This window comes from Caretta caretta, chromosome 2, assembly GCF_965140235.1.
Source record: "Caretta caretta isolate rCarCar2 chromosome 2, rCarCar1.hap1, whole genome shotgun sequence".
In the NCBI taxonomy this organism is placed as follows: Eukaryota; Metazoa; Chordata; order Testudines; family Cheloniidae; genus Caretta; species Caretta caretta.
Genome location: NC_134207.1, coordinates 10,671,919 through 10,690,886, shown reverse-complemented (window position 1 = coordinate 10,690,886; position 18,968 = coordinate 10,671,919). Strand labels below are relative to the sequence as shown.

The 18,968-nt window shown below is 39.6% G+C and overlaps 1 protein-coding gene across 3 annotated transcripts in view; it reads right to left on the bottom strand.

Annotated features, from left to right (window-relative positions):
- The window catches only part of TRAPPC9 (trafficking protein particle complex subunit 9), an 811,376-nt gene that overhangs the window by 625,036 nt on the left and 167,372 nt on the right, over positions 1-18,968 (bottom strand). For all 3 annotated transcript variants that reach the window (XM_075124917.1, XM_048841736.2, XM_048841734.2), the window contains exon 17: positions 9,902-10,026. In XM_075124917.1, coding sequence (XP_074981018.1) covers positions 9,902-10,026 — 125 coding nt within the window. The remainder of the gene's footprint in view (positions 1-9,901; positions 10,027-18,968) is intronic.

The window sequence follows — 18,968 nt, the reverse complement described above, 5'->3', positions numbered from 1 at the left end:
ATCCACATGACTATACAGTCCTGGGTAAACAATAGGCTTTTGATGTAACCTTCTGTTTTCTAAGCACCACCAGTAATTAGTTACACAAATTAACATAGGGCAATTTATCCATTAAGCAGTCTATCACAAACTTTAAGGAGACATATAGACAATGACTTTATTTCACCCAAGATTCATCTAAATGTTAATATTCCCTTGTGATCTCTGAATTAGAAGTTATAGTGACAGACTGGAACAGTCTGTTTACATTGCTAGCATCTAAGATACACACAATTAGTATCACTTCCAACAATATAGGTTTGCATTGCGAAGTTCTAACCTATCTACCTTGAATGGCCCTAATTACCATTCACATACGTTTCTAACATGACTTTAAAGGTTGGCTTCGGGTCATTCAGCCTGCAGGACGCTTAACGCTTTCTGGTCACGCATCACACAAGGATTCTCTTTCAAATCCCGTGTGTTGTGTCTTTTGCTCTTTACACAATATACATGAGAGAACCACATTCACACTGGGGCCCAAGTAATTGTGTTTACTAAATCAATATAACATTGCAAGAGCCAGCTACATATATGCAAGGCCCATTTATACCCTGCAACTCTGACAGGGTTTTTGTGGGTTCTAAAACAGAAGACAGTGAGGGCCACTAGAGCAGTGGTTCTCAACCAGGGGTATGTGTATCCTCAGGGTACACAGAGGTCTTCCAAAGGATACATCAACTCATGTATTGTTTCATATTCTCTGTGTATATATATAAAGTCTGCTGCAGTTTCCACGGTATGCATCTGATGAAGTGAGCTGTAGCTCACGAAAGCTCATGCTCAAATAAATTGGTTAGTCTCTAAGGTGCCACAAGTACTCCTTTTCTATCAACTCATGTAGTTATTCATGTAGTTTTATAACAGGCTACATAAAAAGCACTAGCAAAGTCAATACAAACATTTCCACAGTGACTTGTCTATACTGCCCTATATACTATACACTGAAATGTAAGAACGATATATTCCAGTTGATTTTTATAATTATATAGTAAAAAATGAGAAAATAAGCATTTTTTTCAGTTATAGTGTGCTGTGACCCTTTTTTTATTTATAGCTGATTTTGTAAGTAAATAGTTTTTAAGTGACATGAAACTTGGGGGTACACAAGACAAATAAGATTCCTGAAAGGGGTACAGTAGTCTGGAAAGGTTGAAAGCCACTGAACTAGAGAGCTCACAACCTATTTAAAGGGATACTAATAAATTTCTATATATTACAATGAGTAGTACACCCATGTAACAAACTAGACTACACTAGATACTCTGGACCATGGAATAGGAAATTCAATACACACCTCCCCCAGTTAAAACAGAATAGGTTTCAACACACAAACTGGCCTTTTGAGGCACACTGCCATGTCTTGTTCCAGCTTCCCTCTGTGGATATTGCATTATACCCCAGGTAGAGATTTTCAATAGTTTATGATGACTAAAACTTGAGTTGTTACAATTACTGAATAGCAAGTAACAGAAATAGTAATTTTCTTTTCAGCTTCAAATTTTATAATGGTGTCATTTTCTTTTCTTTTCAGCTTCAAATTTTATAATGATGTCATTAAGCATTTTTGTAGAATACTAAATTTATGATATTATTAAAAACCCAGTCACTTCAAGAAGTCAGTGACTGGTTTATTAGAACATTGAAATTTGTAGAGAAACATTATTGTAGACTGCAGGGAACTGCATGTAAAATATTGGTAATATTTACTGTTCCAGTACTTTCTCTTTCATTTATAATTTTTAGGATTGAAGCGGTTTGTGTTTTTAAGCACCCATATTCGGAAATGTCCAAATTAGTACATTTCAAAGGTGGTAATGGAAGTACGCAGTTTTTGAAATACTGCTGTAGATTAATTTTCATTTGCAGAAACTCAACTTATTTTGAAGGCTCGTTTATCTACGTTATACAGGGCTAACAAATAACTACATTTCTATGAATTATCATTTCTGACAAGCATAAATATTTCCAAACCATAATTAGAGTTGCATACTACATTTTCATGGAGTACTCAAAAGATATTTATTATTTTGACAGGTTGTTCCTAATTGTTTGCAAAGTTAGAAAGTCCCACTTCTTTCTTGTATTAGCGATTATCAAACCATTATTATTAGCATGAATACTGCATGGTTAACCCTAATATATACATCAAATTGGTCTAAATAGCACTCTGGCCTTCCCACACAGTGTGGGCTATGGGGCAATACCTGGAGGGCAGTTCACTCCTCCTTGGTTGTCCTGAAGCAACAAGTAAGCCAGTAGGGCAGATCCTCTAATAGGAAGATTTCTCCTTGGGTAGATTCAGTCCCTACAATAGGCTCTTAGATTTAATAGATTCATACAGTTTAAGGCCAGAAGGGACCATTAGATTACCTAATCTGACTTCCTGTACATCAATAACTTGCATTTGACTAAAGTGTGATTTGTGTTTAAATAAAGCATATTAAAGACATCAAGTCTTGATCTGAAGACAATGAGAGATGGAAAATTTACCACTTCCCTTGGTAGTTTGTTCAAGGATTCATTGCCCTCATTATTAAAAATGTGTGCATAATTTCTAATCAGATTTTCTCTGACTTCAGTTTCCACATATTGGTTCTTGTTATGCCTTTCTCCAATAGATTAAAGAACCCTTTAGCACCCTGTATTTGTTCTGCATGGAAATACTCATACATTGTAATCAAGTCCCCTATTAGTCTTCTTTTTTTTTTTTTTAATAAACTAAACTGACTGAGCTCTTTATGTCTCTCAATATCAGGCATTTTCTCTAACCTGTCAATCATTTTAGAGCCACTCTCCAATTTTTAACTTTTTAAAATGAGGACTACAGAACTGGACATCGTAGTCCAGTATTGGTCTCACCAATGCCGTACACAGAGGTAAAAATCTACACACTCTTACTCACTACTTTACTATTTGTATATCCAAGGATCACATTGGCCCTTTTTGCCACAGCTTTACACAGGAAGTTCATTTTCAGATACTCGTCCACTATAATCCTTAAATCCTTTTCAGAGCCACTGCTTTCTACGATACTGTCTCCCATTTTGTAAGTACAGCCTGCATTCCTTTTTGTTAGATGTCTAAGGAAGGTAGGTTACTTACCTCATAGAAACAAACTCTTAGAGACATGTGGTCCCTTTGGGTGTTAACTGTGGATGTGCACAAACTCCGGGTGCCCAGGATGAGAAATTCTTCAGTAGGAGAGTCCTTTGGTCTATGCCTCCTCATACTGCAAACCCAGGGCATAAAGTAGCAACAAAGACCACCCATCCCTTCAGTTCCTAAATTACCACGAATCAGAAGGATCCAAAGAGGAGGAGAAGGAAGGTTGGTAGTGAATACCCATAGGGACCTCACATAAAATGAAGAACTCCATTTACTATAAAGGTAAGTAATCTTCCTTTCTTCTCTGAGCGCGGGTCCCCATGCGTACTAACCATTGGTAATTTCCAAGCAACCCTTATTTCGGAGGATGATCCGAAGAAGTAACTCGGACAACAATCTGCTGTACTGCTGAACCAAAGGATGTTTGACAGTGATGCAAATGAGGCAGCCTGGGCCCTAGTTGAGTAAGCTTTAATATCATATAGAGGAGGAGTTTGAGAGCTAGTAGCAGAAGAGGATGCAGCTAAAGATCCATCTTGAGAATCTCTGAGATGGTTTCACCTGTCATTCTTCTGGCAAATTAAAGAGTTTAGGAGATTTACTTAATAGCTTTGGTCCAATCAAAGTAAAAAGTTAGGACCCTTTGAACATCTAGATAATATAATCTCTTGTCATCCCTAGCATTGTGGGGCTTCAGATAAAACAAGGGCAGATGAATCGTTTGATTCAGAGGGAAGTCTGATTGGATCTTAGAAACAAAGAGGATGTACTTGGAGGAACACCTTATCTCAGTGAAAGATGGTATACAGTGTATCTCCCACAATGGCACCAACCTCACTTGCCCTCCTAGTTGACGTAATCTCTATAAAAAAGAGCCACCTTCATTGATAAAAACACCAGGAGTACTTGTGCCACTTCAGAGACTAACGAATTTATTTGAGCCTAAGCTTTCATGGGCTACAGCCCACTTCATCAGATGCATAGAATGGAACATATAAGAAGAAGATTATATATATATATATATACACACACACACACACAGAACATGAAAAGGTAGAAGTAGCCATACCAACTGTAAGAGACTAATTAATTAAGATGAGCTATTATCAGCAGGAGAAAAAAAAACTTTTGTAGTGATAATCAAGATGGCCCATTTAGAAAGTGAGGATACTTAACATGGGGAAATAGATTCAATGTGTGTAATGACCCAGCCACTCCCAGTCTCTATTCAAACCCAAGTTAATGGTATCTAGTACTGGAAGGCACATGAAGCCAAGGGCTCAAAGGGCAGCTACCAAAGTGCTCCTAGTATTAAATTCAGAACCCAGGGAGGCATAGAGGTCAAGATACCAGAGGGACAGTTTTAATAATGGCTTTAAAGAGTTGGACTCTCATGAGGTGAGTGAAAACTGAGTAGCTTTCTATAGGAGAAAGACTGAACGTTTGAGTGTCTTTAGGGACAGGATGTAGTTACAGATACAGCGAAGTTCTGGCTCTTCCAGAAAAAGGTGATCTTTCTGGCAAAACTTTTCCACACAATAGCGTAATACTTACATGTAGAAGGTTTCCACTATTAATCAAGATGGATTTCACTTCTTGTGAGCAAGTCTGAGCAGTGTAATACTTGCATGTAGAAGGTTTCAACTATTAATCACGATGGACTGCACTTCTTGTAAGCAAGTTCGCTCTAAGTATGTTGCCCAACTAAAACCCAGGCTGTGAGCCAAAGGGGAGTTGTGTTGGGATGGCAGGTTTTGCCCCAATTATGAGAGAACAGTGTGGGGAAAAATTATAAATGTACCTGCAAGTGGTCATTTACAGGGTCATGGTGAACCCAAAATGATGGTCTGTTGCCCTGAATTTTCCAGAAAACTTAAGATATGAGGGGAATAGGAGGGAAGACAAACATTAACAGTTCTGACCCTGAGAGTAAGGCGGCTACTCCACTCCAGAGTCCAGAACACGACCATTGTGAGAGCAATCAGTTCAGCATTTCTTTCTTGGATAGCACAGAGGTCCCAGGGCAGGTAGCCCTACTGATGGACGATTTGTTGGATACTGAAGAGTGCAGCTCCCACTCCGGGTCCTCACTGAAATGTTTGCTGCGCCTCTCTGCCAGGGAATTCTGCCTTGTCTTCTTCATAATAGTAAGTACCTGGAGTAAAAACTCCTTCCTCTGTATTCAAGAGGTACAGGCTCTGTAACTCCAAATTGGATCAAGGGATCCACTTCCTGTTGAAGAATCCTCCTGTGAAAGGGGTCCCTGAAGAGGGATGGCAAAGGGGATTTGGAAGGTGGGGTGGACTGGAACTCAGTGGTACATCTAGTGGAAGTAACATCCAAAATCCATTTGGCTATGGTTAAGGTCTGCCACTGTGGAAAATAATAGGCTAGGCAACTGCCAAACTGGGGTACTAAAACAACTAATGGACAGCTCTTGAGCTACTCATCAAAATTTCTTTTTAAAAGGCAAATTACTCTGGAAGTAAGATGCTAATAGAGCCAAGCGCCTGCCTTGTTGCAGTCTTGGTAGCTCATAGCTGCAGTCTCAAGAATTTTCTCCAGGAAGGTGGGATATATATATAAACCCAACAGGCAGAGGATGGTATGAGAATCTTTCAGTGAGTGGAGTGTCTTGTTCATCATCTTGCTATGGAGCGGTTCTTGTTAACCTGTAATCCCTGACTTCATCTGAGGGTGCAAAACTAAATTACATAGCACGTGGTAAGGCATATTAAAATATCATCTAAAATAGAAGCTATTAAAGCTGTAATGCAAGAGATGTAAAACTACTAAGGAAGGCTTTGCAGTAAATTGAGGCCTAATGAGCCTATTAATAGTTTTAATAGTCTAATTAGCAATGGAGTTAGCATAACTACATAACCTAAGGCTATAAGATTTAGAAATAGTTTGGAATATGTAGCTTGTGATAAACGAGTATACCGCACAAACCTGAATACAAGATTTATAGTGGATCTGGGAGTTTGTGTAACCACATTTAAGTATCTAAACGATTGGGAAACATAGGATATAAATAGCTTATACTAGCAAATGGAACCTTAATTACATCCCTCAGAATAACAAACATGGGCAGAAAGAAAAGGAGTACTTGTGACACACCTTAGAGACTACCAAATTTATTTGAGCATAGGCTTTCGTGAGCTACAGCTCACTTCATTGGATGCATTCAGTGGAAAACATGGGCAGGGCACTAAGACCTAAATCAAATATGATCCTGGATGCAAGGAAAAAGGTTATAAAAGATGGTCAGAACAAGGTCTAGTTAAGACACCAGGGATAACGGAATGGTGAAAGCCTGAGTACAATCAAGCTTTGTGGTAATCTCCACTTACTTTTTCTTCTATCTTTGCTGTTATATGCTTCTACAAGACCGTACGTAAGTAAGTATGTCAGCATTTGGGGATTGCTTTATCTTGTACCAGCCAAAGGCTCTAAGTATGCACAATCATTTTAATTAGGGCTGTCAATTAACTGTACTTAACTCAAATGATTAACACAAAACAAATTAGCTAGATTTTGAAAAGTCACCATTAATCAGTTTTAATCACACTGTTAAACAATAACAGACTACCAATTATTATAAATATTTTGGATGTTCTAGTACATTTTAAAATATATTGATTTCCATTACAACACAGAATACAAAGTATACAGTGATCACTTTATATTATTTTTATTACAAATATTTCCACTGTAAAAAAGATTAATCAAGAAATACTGTTTCTTTTGTTTACCTCATACAAATTCTGTAGTGTAATCTGTATTGTGAAAGTGCAACTTACAAATGTAGATTTTTACATAACTACTCAAATTGTACATGCTAAAAACTGGAGTGTGTTGAGGACTAAATCTACCCTACAAAAATCTCTAAAATGCATGTTAAGTCCTAAATCTCAATATATGATGCCAATTTGTTGCCACTGAAATAGTCCATGGGAACATGTCATTTTCAACAAATCTTTTGAAGGAAGCTTGCCTGGTTTTCAGCCATGTTGCCTGCCCACATACCAGTCTTCCCAGGCTGCTAGGAAGCCTGTAGTCCAATGTGCCACAGCCTCCAGCAATACTCAGATCCTCAGCTGCTTACCTGATGGGCTTCTGCGGAGCCAGGACTTCCCTACTGGCCAATTCACTGGGCTACCTGGCTCTGAAGGAAAGTAGGCAGCTGGGAAGCTAGCAGAAATGTTAAGAAATTTCCATTTCAATACTTCCAAAATGGAATTTTTCGAACATTTCCTGTCTGTGGGAAATTTTGCTTCTCATAGGATGGACTTTCCGGGTTCCCATACAGCTCTATGTTAATTACACAATTGCTGAACATCTGACTGGTTTAACTCCCAAATGTTTGCGCTATCATGTTGGTAATTTGCAGGGATGAGCATTTGGAAAATCACTTACTGCTCAAAATCAGACTTGCAATCTCATAAAATAAATTGAAAGACGGCAGGAATATTTTATAATCCCTCACATTGTCACTAACAATACTTAACTACACTAACTACCATTTCTCTGTTAACATGCAGAAATAAATCAAAGTGCATTAGTGATATTAATGGTCCGAAAGAATCATCTTTTCAAACATCTTCATCTGATTATTGATTGAACAGACTTGTAAATAGCTCTGCCATACGAAGAGAGTAAATTCAGATACAGAGTAAGGTTTTGAGAGAGAATTGTAGAGTCCGAGATTTGTTTATAAAATTATAGGCATGCTGAGCAAAATATTTTCAAGTATATAAAATAATTAACTGTGCTAATTTCTGATGTTATGGTCTAGTGCAGGATGTAGATCCCAGGTAGAAGACGCATCAGATACTGAACTAACATTACATTCAATCTTCACCAAAAGACTGAGAAGAAAGACCATTTAACAATTAACTTTAATATAATTTTTAACTTTTCAAAAGCAAATTTAAACTTAAAAAATAATGCTAATTCATTCAAACTGAGTAAATCTACAATGCTAAAAGCAATACCTAAGTGAGAATCATGACGATAAGAAATCTATCAGGTTTCACATTTTAATTTAGTTTTGTCCGTGTAATTTTACAACAGGGAAAATACATAGGACGACACATACTGAGCCAGAAAAACGGAAAATAACTTTAGAGTGATGGTCCAGACCAGGGGTGGGCAAACTTTTTGGTCCGAGGGCTACATCTTGGTATGGAAATTGTATGGTGGGCCATGAGTGCTCACAAAATTGGGGGTTGGGGTGCAGGAGGGAGTGAGGGCTCCGGCTGGGGGTACAGGCTCTGGGGTGGGGCCAGAAATTAGGAGTTCAGGGTACAGGAGGGGACTCCAGGCTAGGGCAGGGGGTTGGGGTGCGGGAGGGGGGGCAAGGGTGCAGGCTCTGGGCGGCGCTTACCTCAAGCAGCTCCCGGAAGCAGAGGCATGTCCCCACTCCAGCTTCTACGTGGAGGCGCAGCCAGGTGGTTCTGCGCACTGCCCCATCTGCAGGCACCGCCCCTGCAGCTCACATTGGCCCTGTTTTCTGGCCAATGGGAGCTGTGGGGGCGGTGTTGGGGGCAGTGTTTGTGGCGGGGGCAGCGTGCAGAGCCCCCTGGCTGTCCCTATGCATTGGAGCCGGAGGGGGAACATGTCACTGCTCCCGGGACCCGTGTGGAGCAAGCCCCCGACCCCACTCTCTGGCAGGAGCTCGAGGGCCGGATTAAAACGTCTGAAGGGCTGGATGCAGACCCTAGGCCATAGTCTGCCCACCACTTGTCCAGAGTGACATCCTAAATTTACTTTGAAATGCAGAAGAACGAATATAAAGAATAAAGGATTTGATATAGAAATTGTCCTACTTTTGATGTCTCAATGACAATTTTTTAAAATTGGAAGCAATATCTTCTGCAAAACCTGATGAGTAAGAATACTGTTCAACTATTATTTCACTGCCTGAAGGCATCAGTCCAGTAGTTTAAGGCTTCGACAAAGCGTATAGACTATCTTTACCCATTACAGTTGCTTATTCCAGGGCAGAACCCCTTAAAGTAAGCACAAACAGTGTCATTTCTACCCACTTAAACATTGACTCATATCACTAAGTTTTCCTAATTTTAATACTGACATTCACTAAGCTGTCTCCTGATTATTCCATCTTATTCCATCTTCTTATTATTTACATATCACCAATAGCAGGCTTCACACCTTCATAGGTGTCTGTAAAACAAGACCCTGTTTCTGAAGCAATTGCACTCTCCTGACTCAAGTACATTTTATCAAAATGAACCAATTAATACAAGCTCTTTACATCCTCTCCACATCACAGGTCTCAACTAAAAAAGGCTAATAAGGGGGGGAAATGAACAACCTCCAGGGAAGATTTGAAGGGCCCAGGGCTCCAGCCGCCGCTACTGCCCAGGGCCCTTTAAACCGCTGCCACAGCCCCCAGCTGCCACTGATACCTTGGGGAGGGGGAAGGAGGCACTTGCCAGTACAGGGCGGGCTGGGGCTGGCTCTGACCCCCCCAGCCCCACCCCCTTTTTCCCGAGGGCCCGCCCCTTCCAGGGGCCAGAGCCGGCCCCAGCCCAGCCCTGTACCGGTAAGTCCCTAGACTTACTTTCACCCCTGTCTAAGAGTATCGTTCAAATAATACATCTTAATAACTATGTAAAGAAAATATTTGCCTGTAAAAACTCCTCTTCCATATCTTTACTACAAAACACAGTAGAATGCAGTGAACTGAAGGCTGAACTCTTAACCTACTTCAATACCACTACCTTACCTTTACATGACTGAAGTCACCAACTTTGCTGCTTTCAGTCGGGTTGATAGGTTTGCTCTCTACTCGTGGTTTGACAATCTGTCGAAAAGGACTGGAAAGCGGAAGTCCACTAATACTTATTCCATCTAGAAAAATAAAAGGATCAGAATTTCTTATTTTGTTCTGTTTTCAAGTTCTAAGTAATATTCCAGACTGCCTTGAACTAAAATACTCCCAATACATTATCAAATGAAAAGGAAAAAAAAATCAGGTAACAAAACATAACCTATCTCCCTATTGCAGAAAGAGTTAAAGAAAAGATGCAGTCATGATTTTGGTCCTGATCCAATGCTGACTAAAGGCAACAGAAAGCCTGCCATTGACTTCAGTGGGCTTTGGATGAAATTCTCTATTTAGCTAAATTGTTACATTAGAATTCAATGAAATCCACAAGAAAGGAGGATAACATGAAAAGGCACAAAAGAAGGTATAAAAAGTGTCCCCCAAATTTAAGGTTACATTAGTGCTTATTAAATTAAATGAGAGATGCAAAAGATGGGATTTCTTCCCTTGCGATTATAACGAAAAAAGGCAATCAACTGGTTAACTCCTGTAGCATAACTTCTAATATTATGCCTGAGGAATCCCTTTTCATGTCTATTTTAATAGGGAGCATGAAATAATGGCTTGATGTTTTCTACAGATTACTGACAATGGGATGCATGAAAAAAATGGGAATTGCAACATATGATCATTTATAAAGTAATGCAAATGCAAAATGGAAACTTAAGTTGTGTATTGTAGTACTCATCTCAAAACTGAATGAGAAGTACACATTTTCAGTCACATTCTCAACTTTATATTTTACTAGTAGCCAGTGTATACTAGTGTATATGTATGTACAGTAATCAAAAGAAACGTCAACAGAAATTTTGCTACTAATAAACTCATGTACCTTATTTGTCACACTTTCTCCATTTAAACCTCAAGTTAGCTAGGTGAAAGTGAAAATGAAAATGCTATATATAAATAAATATGGCCTATTTTCTGAGGCTCTGTACAAAGAAGGAAGTACAAAGCTCCATCCACTGGTTCTTGTTATGACTCTCTGCTAGATTAAAGAGCCCTTTAGCACCCTCCATTTTCCCCCTGTGGAACTACTTACACATCATAATCAAGTCCCCTCTCAATTTTCTTTATCAAACTACAGACACTGAGTTCTTAAAGTCTCTCAATATAAAGGCATTTTCTCCAACCTGTGAATCATATTTGAGCACCCTCTCCAATTTTTCAATTTCCTTTTTAAAATGAGGATACCAGAACTGGACACAGTATTCCAGTGCTGGTCTTGCCAATGCCGTATACAGAGGAAAAATCCCTCATTACTGCTACTCACTACTCCCCTGTTTATACCGTCACGGATTGTGTTAGCTTTTTTTTGCGACAGCTTCACACTGCAAGCTCATGTTATTTTGCTTGTCCACTATGACCCTTAAATCCTTTTGAGAGTCACTGCTTTCCAGAATACATTCTTCCATTCTATAAGCATGACCTATTCCTTGATTTTAGATGCACAACTATGCATTTGGCTGTATTAAAACATTTTATTTGACTGGACCCAGCTTACCAAGTGATCTAGATCATTAAGTATGATTGCCCTGTTCTCATGATTATTTACCACTTTGCCCATCGTATCATCCACGAACGTTATCAGCAGTGATTTTATATTTATCTCCAGATCACTAATGAAAACATTCAAATAGCCCTGGACATAGTATTGATCCCTACAAAACCCCACTAAAAACACCTCTATTCAATGATGACTCCCGATTGACAATTATTGTTGAGATCTGTCAGCTAGCCAGTTCTTAAACCATTTAACATACACTTTAATAATATTATGTAATGCTACTTTTTAATTATCTGTTCAGGTACCTTTATCAACCAAAATTGTAATTCCATCAAAAAAATTGAAATCGGATTTGTCTGACCAGATTTATTTCTTGAAAAGATCTATTTTGCACGCATGCAAATGGAAGCTGAATTCTCTGATCTGTGCATGTCCACACTGGAGCTCATGGTGAGAGATTTAGGTACTATGGCAGCTACAATGAGCAATAATTTAATAGTTTTAGGAGGTACAGTTAAAAACTATTTCAAAAAATTAATTCCAGTATACATTTAGTAAATATTGAGTTGTCTAACAAGTAAACATTGCAGTCTTCCTCTGCGGAAAAAATCATACAATCCATAACAGCATTACATAAAGATCTTCTCTAGCAGGAGATTAATCACCAACACACACAAAAAAGGAATTACAACAGCAATTTGGACTGATGTTTTAATAAAAAAATCTTGTAATAAATTACACTTATTAATGGATTATTGCAACAAACAATCTATAATCTCTCCTTATTGTGTTCTCCCTATTACAAACAACGCAAACAGAAGCAGTTTCAGCAGTAAATGAAAAAATAGTCAAAGACACCGCTAAGGACTTGACTTTTCTTTGTTTAAAAGATAGAAACCCTTGGATCATTAATATTAATATTAACTTAGAAGGAAAAAATGCATTTATTGTAGCTACTGAACCAATGAAAGCCAAATGACTTTTCCAACTCTCTATAATGCATTACTTTTCCTACTCCAGTGTCTCACATACTCTTTAAAAATGTTAACTACTTGTCACTATTAGTTTTAAAAGCTACACTAAAATTATAGTAGCATCTGGAAGTGTAGCTCTACCTAGTTCATGTTAAACCAGTAGTTAAGCTAATAATAATGCTCTGAATGTATACAGAGCCTATCATCCAAAGATATCAAAGTTCTATAGAAACATTGAGACTATCTCCACCCTCTCATTACAGAAGAGAAGGAGTTGTGAATGCTTACTCCAGGGCTTCAATTAATCCTAATCTCCTAACAAGCACTACTGTTTCACCAAAATTAACAAGGTAAAAATGCTGCTTGTACAGGCAAGTATAATATTGCCATATAGTTCAAATCAATAGTCCATCTAAATCCATTACCCTGTTTCTGTTGGATGCCAATATCAAAAGTTTTGTATGCTGCATCCTCATCTCAGATTAGATTTTTCTGGGAAGTTTTGTGTAAAAAAAAAAAAAAAAAAAGAGGAATTTTAAAGTTAGTGTTTTGAAAGATTACCTAAAGTTCCCTTGTTAAATAGAGTCATAACCGCTTGACCTTGTGCTCTGTTGATATAGCCAACTATCTGGTAGGTCCTGTGGCAAGTTACAAAACATGTAATAGAAACCATCAAATTTGACATGATAAATAATACTACCAAGCTCTTACATAGCGCCTTCCGTCAGTAGATCTCAAAGAGCTTCACACTACACTTACCTACATTAGCCTCGTTTTACAGATGGTTACATTGATACACCGGAAGGAGAAATTACCTGCCCAGAGTCATCACCCAGCAGGCCAGTGGTGGAGCCAGGAACAGAACCCTGGGTTCCTGAATCCCAGTCCAGTGCTCTACTCACGAAGCCATGCAGCCTCCCCACAATATAAAAGAGAAGGGATTAAACTGTCTAATTAAAACAGTTTTATAACCCACATACCTGCTGATGGAAGGACTGGGGTGGGGGAGAGAAAGTTATTGTCAAGCCCTGCCCAGAAGCACCACAGAGTCAGAAAGAACTGATACAAGGACTATAAACACTGCTTAAAAGAGCATTTCATTACAGGAATGGCTGACGCACAGTTTACCTAATGCGATGCTTACTGGGCCTTCTGGACAACACTATAGAAAGTCCCAGTTCTCACACCTTGTACATTAGAATGGAGTGTCGAAATACTATGCACAGAGGTGTGCACACATTAAAGAGACAAACTGCAATATTTGGTTTTTGCTTCCTTCTTTCTTCTTCTGGGCCATGTCTTAAAACAGCTTTTTATGAGTGTCATAAATATAAAGGGAAGGGTAAACCCCTTTGAAATCCCTCCTGGCCAGGGGAAAGCTCCTCTCACCTGTAAAGGGTTAAGAAGCTAAAGGTAACCTCGCTGGCACCTGACCAAAATGACCAATGAGGAGACAAGATACTTTCAAAAGCTGGGAGGAGGGAGAGAAACAAAGGGTCTGTGTGTCTGTCTATATGCTGGTTTTCTGCCGGGGATAGACCAGGAATGGAGTCTTAGAACTTTTAGTAAGTAATCTAGCTAGGTATGTGTTAGATTATGATTTCTTTAAATGGCTGAGAAAAGAATTGTGCTGAATAGAATAACTATTTCTGTCTGTGTATCTTTTTTGTAACTTAAGGTTTTGCCTAGAGGGGTTCTCTGTGTTTTTGAATCTAATTAACCTGTAAGATATCTACCATCCTGATTTTACAGGGGGGATTTCTTTATTTCTATTTACTTCTATTTTTATTAAAAAGTCTTCTTCTAAGAAACTGAATGCTTTTTCATTGTTCTCAGATCCAAGGGTTTGGGTCTGTGGTCACCTATGCAAATTGGTGAGGCTTTTTATCCAACATTTCCCAGGAAAGGGGGGTGCAAGTGTTGGGAGGATTGTTCATTGTTCTTAAGATCCAAGGGTCTGGGTCTGTAGTCACCTAGGCAAATTGGTGAGGCTTTTTACCAAACCTTGTCCAGGAAGTGGGGTGCAAGGTTTTGGGAAGTATTTTGGGGGGAAAGACGCGTCCAAACAGCTCTTCCCCAGTAACCAGTATTAGTTTGGTGGTGGTAGCGGCCAATCCAAGAACGACGGGTGGAATATTTTGTACGTTGGGGAAGTTTTGACCTAAGCTGGTAAAGATAAGCTTAGGAGGTTTTTCATGCAGGTCCCCACATCTGTACCCTAGAGTTCAGAGTGGGGAGGAACCTTGACAATGAGTATCTACAAAACACCATTTACAAGTATTTTCAAATGTTTATAAAATGACCTGCTATAAACTCCAAGTGTGGAGGGAGGTTATTTGTTGAGGGACAGGTGAAAGAACTGGAGTTCAGGAGTCACATAGTGATGGTGTAAGTGGACTTGAAGGGATGGAGAGGTGCCATCTGGTGCCGGACTGAGAAAGAGCCTAGCAGCTAAGTTCCAGATCTACTACAGGTTTCAGAGTAGCAGCCATGTTAGTCTGTATTTGCAAAAAGAAAAGGAGTACTTGTGACACCTTAGAGACTAACAGATTTATTTGAGCATAAGCTCTGATGAAGTGAGCTGTAGCTCACAAAAGCTTATGCTCAAATAAATCTGTTAGTCTCTAAGGTGCCACAAGTACTCCTTTTCTTTTTAAGATCATCTACACTCATCCTTTGAATGGCGTGCCGCAGAGTTGCCCAAGTTCTGTGTCTTTATCGAGAGTCTTGCGATCTCTAGTGTGTTTCTCAAAGTCACAGTTCCAGAAGACAGGTCATTTTGTGAGAAACTCAGCTTTATCATCTTTTTAAAAGTAAGTTCTAGCCATTATGATTGTAGAGAAAAACTTGAAAGTATACTCCAAGTGCACTCTAAAGGCTAGAAACCAATTTGGATTTCAGTCTCATGATTTTGGGGAGCCTAAACCATGCTTTTTATATGCATGGGGTAGGCTCAGCAGTTCCTTCCTTTCCTCCTTCCCTCCCATTCCCCAAGAATTTTTTCCTCCAAGAAACAGCAGAACAGTACTAACCAAGAATTAGGAGTAGGAGTTCTTCAGGTAACATTTATTTCAACAAAACCTTAATTACTTGTATTGAGCTGAGGTTTTTTGGTAATATAAATGGTAAAATTAAAAATAGTGTATTTAGCACTAAGGAAGTGTATTAAAATAAGAAATTAAGCCTTTATCAATCATCATTTCTGCTTAAATGAATTCATACCAGAACTCACTCCTGCTTCCTTTAACTAAATTATGATCATAATATTATCACGCTTCTGTTTTTCTCATGCATAGAGTGTCATACTTTAAAAAGCCATAGTGCACACAATGCAGATCTATAATGATATCATGGGAAGAGAGGTAGTCACTTTATGCATGTTATCTTCATTTATTAAGATATAAGAGCTCCCTGCTTAATATGAACAAATCGAACTCAAAACATTATCAATTTTCTCCTAAACCAGTTTCATAAAAAAAAATTTAACAGAATAAATGAGGCAGTTGAAAAAAAATCAATAATTTAAAATACACATTAGTGTATGAACAATTACTCTATTTTATTATGCTTTCCCTTTAATAAGGGAATGTTTGTTAAAAGTGTCTACTGGATATTTCTAAAAGTTCTGGTAAACAAAATCACTGCTGTATATTTCATTGCACAGCAAATATAGTTTTAAAATCACCTCAAAAAATGCTCTGATGTAAATAATGGGAACTGTAGAATGTATTTCAGTATCTCACTTCCTGAGAAATCTCAATGAACTACGACTGAAATATTGAAAGTGCCACAATATTTAATTCTGTGGTTCAACTCATCTGAATGAATATGATCATGTGAGACAAAATAAAAAAAGACTACAACTGCACTTCACTAAAAGGAAAATTGCCAGCTATATTTAGCTGGTGGAGGGGGGGTAGGAGGAGGAGGGCGAGGCTTTGTTTTTAAATTTGATACTATAAGAATATAGTAAAGAAAACCAAATATATTACCAAAAAAACAAAAGAAAACTCCTAAAGAACTCCAAGCTAGGAAAAATTAAATTAACAAAATCATACAAAACACAGGACTTGCTGGTGATAGAGGACTTCAGCTACAGCGACATTTGTTGGAAAGGTTTCAGAGTAACAGCCGTGTTAGTCTGTATTCGCAAAAAGAAAAGGAGTACTTGTGGCACCTTAGAGACTAACCAATTTATTTGAGCATGAGCTTTCGTGAGCTACAGCTCACTTCTTCGGATGCATACCGTGGAAACTGCAGAAGACATTATATACACACAGAGACCATGAAACAATACCTCCTCCCACCCCACTGTCCTGCTGGTAATAGTTTATCTAAAGTGATCATCAAGTTGGGCCATTTCCAGCACAAATACAGGTTCTCACCCTCCGCCCCCCCACACACAAACTCACTCTCCTGCTGGTAATAGCTCATCCAAAGTGACCACTCTCTTCACAATGTGTATGATAATCAAGGTGGGCCATTTCCTGCACAAATCCAGGTTCTCTCACCCCCTCACCCTCCTCCAAAAACCAACCTTCCACACAAACTTCCTCGTGGCTGGATTTTACTAAAACTAGACAAGCCATTTACAACACACACTTTGCTTCTCTACAAAAGAAAAAGGACACTAAACTTTCTAAACTACTACATGCTACAAGGGGCCACAGCAATGGTTCCCTCAACCCACCCAGCAATATTGTTAACCTATCCAACTATACCCTCAGCCCAGCAGAAGCAGCTGTCCTATCTCGGGGCCTCTCCTTCTGCCCCTCAACCCCCACGAACATGATACAGTTCTGTGGTGACCTAGAATCCTATTTTCGACGTCTCTGACTCGAGGAATATTTCCAAAATACCTCTGAACAACATACTAATCCACAGAGGCCTCCCTACCAACACTACAAAAAGAAGGATTCTAGGTGGACTCCTCCTGAAGGTCGAAACAGCAGACTGGACTTCTACATAGTGTGCTTCTGCCGACGTGCACAGGCTGAAATTGTGGAAAAGCAGCATCACTTGCCCCATAACCTCAGCCGTGCGGAACACAATGCCATCCACAGCCTCAGAAACAACTCTGACATCATAATCAAAAAGGCTGACAAAGGAGGTGCTGTCGTCATCATGAATAGGTCGGAATATGAACAAGAGGCTGCTCGGCAGCTCTCCAGCACCACTTTCTACAAGCCATTACCCTCTGATCCCACTGAGAGTTACCAAAAGCAACTACAGCATTTGCTCAAGAAACTTCCTGAAAAAGCACAAGATCAAATCCGCACAGACACACCCCTGGAACCCCGACCTGGGATATTCTATCTACTACCCAAGATCCATAAACCTGGAAATCCTGGGCGCCCCATCATCTCAGGCATTGGCACCCTGACAGCAGGATTGTCTGGCTATGTAGACTCCCTCCTCAGGCCCTACGCTACCAGCACTCCCAGCTACCTTCGAGACACCACTGACTTCCTGAGGACTTGTGCTCGTCCAGCTTTTCTAAATAGTCCCGAACCACTTCTTTCTCCACAGAGGGCTGCTCACCTCCTCCCCATGCTGTGCTACCCAGTGCAGCAGTCTGGGAGCTGACCTTGTTCATGAAGACAGAGGCAAAAAAAGCATTGAGTACATTAGCTTTTTCCACATCTTCTGTCACTAGCTTGCCTCCCTCATTCAGTAAGGGGCCCACACTTTCCTTGACTTTCTTCTTGTTGCTAACATACCTGAAGAAACCCTTCTTGTTACTCTTAACATCTCTTGCTAGCTGCAACTCCAGGTGTGATTTGACCTTCCTGATTTCACTCCTGCATGCCTGAGCAATATTTTTATACTCTTCCCTGGTCATTTGTCCAATCTTCCACTTGTTGTAAGCTTCTTTTTTGTGTTTAAGATCAGCAAGGATTTCACGGTTAAGCCAAGCTGGGTGCCTGCCATATTTACTATTCTTTCTACACAGCGAAATGGTTTGTCCCTGTAAACTCAATAAGGATTCTTTAAAACACAGCCAACTCTCCTGGACTCCTTTCCCCCTCATGTTATTCTCTCAGGGGATCCTGCCCATCAGTTCCCTGAGGGAGTCAAAATCTGCTTTTCTGAAGTCCAGGGTCCGTATTCTGCTGCTCTCCTTTCTTCCCTGTGTCAGGATCCTGAACTCGACCATCTCATGGTCACTGCCTCCCAGGTTCCCATCCACTTTTGTTTCCCCTACTAATTCTTCCCGGTTTGTGAGCAGCAGGTCAAGAAGAGCTCTGCCCCTAGTTGGTTCCTCCAGCACTTGCGCCAGGAAATTGTCCCCTACATTTTCCAAAAACTTCCTGGATTGTCTGTGCACTGCTGTATTGCTCTCCCAGCAGATATCAGGGTGACTGAAGTCTCCCATGAGAACCAGGGCCTGCGATCTAGTAACTTCCATGAGTTGCCGAAAGAAAGCCTCGTCCATCTCATCCCGCTGATCCAGTGATCTATAGCAGACTCCCACCACGACATC